At 48.4% G+C, this 1,671-nt stretch overlaps 1 protein-coding gene across 1 annotated transcript; it reads left to right on the plus strand.

Moving 5' to 3' along the window:
• Positions 1-210: 210 nt before the first annotated feature.
• Positions 211-1,518, plus strand: LOC306996865 (uncharacterized protein F54H12.2-like; the record flags this gene model as incomplete). Its single annotated transcript, XM_079609768.1, has 1 exon — positions 211-1,518. The coding sequence occupies one exon, from the start codon at positions 211-213 to the stop codon at positions 1,516-1,518; it is 1,308 nt and encodes a 435-aa protein (XP_079465894.1).
• Between the last annotated feature and the right edge of the window lie 153 nt (positions 1,519-1,671).

Below are 1,671 nucleotides of genomic sequence, written 5' to 3' on the forward strand. Positions count from 1 at the left end.
CGCGTTCGCATAACGATAAGGCTCAAGAAGGATCCGGACTCATGGTCATGGCCCGCAAGAGGATGTCTAAACCACCGGGTGTGAGGAGGCGTGGTCAATGGGTGGCTCAGAAGAAGAAGAAGAAAACAACACGGGGGTCAACTAAGCGCTCACTCGTCCGTAGAAAGCGTAAGAAGCCGGTCAAGAGAACCACAAAAACCATATTCTAACATGGCGTTACTGCATCGTATGTCGGGAGAGTGCATCAAGTCCGAGTTGGACCTGTTTACGGTTCCGATGACCCAAACGGTGATTGAAAAGAATAGCTACCTCGAAGTGGCTCCGCTGTCGGCCATTTCGGACTCGGCCCCTCTGGAGTTCTTTATCGCGGGTAACGGCGATGATTATTTGGATCTCAATAACACAATGCTCTATCTGCGGCTGAAAATCACGAGACCTAACGGGGACGCCATCGCGCACCCTGCCAAGGTAGCTCTAATAAACTACCCCGGAGCTACAATTTTTTCACAAGTCGACGTGACCCTCGGCGACCGTCTGATATCTCAAAGTTCCGGGACTTATCCCTATCGCTGTATTTTGGAGAGCCTGATCAACTACGGTAAAGCTTCGCTGGAATCTATGTTCTCCGCCGGGCTGTTTTACCGTGATTCGCCCGGGCATATGGATGTCAATGATCCTTTAGGCCGTAACACAGGATTGACAAAGAGATCGACCTTCACCACCGAAAGCAAGGAGGTGGAACTACTCAGCCCCATACACAGTGATATATTCTTCCAGGAGAAACTTTTAATTAATGGCGTTGATCTTAAGCTACGATTTATTCGAGCAAAAGATGAATTCTGTCTGATGAGGGCCGACGACGTGGCCTACAAAATAAAAATAATCACGGCATCCCTATTTGTCAAGAAAGTTTCTGTATCGCCGCCGGTGAGACTGGCTCACGCTCAAGCCTTACTGTCGACAACGGCAAAGTACCCGATCGATAGGGTCTGTCTAAAATCGTTCTCCATTCCGGTGGGGGCTAGGATCTCGAATCAAGAAAATCTGTTTTTAGGAACGTTGCCAAAGTCTATCATCATCGGTATGGTCGACAATGACGCGTTCACCGGTTCATATGAAAAAAATCCATTTGCATTCAAACACTATAATCTTGAATTCTTAGCCGTCTACGTCGACTCTCAGCAATATCCGGCCAAGCCGCTACAGCCTAATTTCGAAGCCGGTTTGGCAGTACGCGAATATTATCAGCTGGTGATGACGACCGGGAGACACCTTAAAGACCAACCGCTCTCTATCGACAGGAATGATTTCCTGAACGGATACACGCTTTACGCATTTAACCTGACACCCGACGAAGACTGCGGTCAGCACGTTTCCCTGGTCAAGTCTGGGAATATCAGAGTCGAAGCCCGTTTCAGAGAACCGTTGCCGAATACGGTGAATATTTTAATTTACTCAACTTTTGACTCCGTTCTGGAAGTTTCTAACCGTCGACAGGTACTGATCGATTACTATTGAGATGAACACCCTACAACTCACCGCCATCATGGATAAAATTACATGCAGGACTCATTTTCTCGGCGTTCTACCGAGCGATCAACTGCCCAAAAAACCCCTAAGGATCTTACCGTCTATGGGGATCATTAACACCCACCCTGCGCGGCTACCCGG

Source organism: Phoxinus phoxinus (assembly GCF_949152265.1).
Source record: "Phoxinus phoxinus genome assembly, chromosome: 4".
Classification (NCBI taxonomy): domain Eukaryota; kingdom Metazoa; phylum Chordata; class Actinopteri; order Cypriniformes; family Leuciscidae; genus Phoxinus; species Phoxinus phoxinus.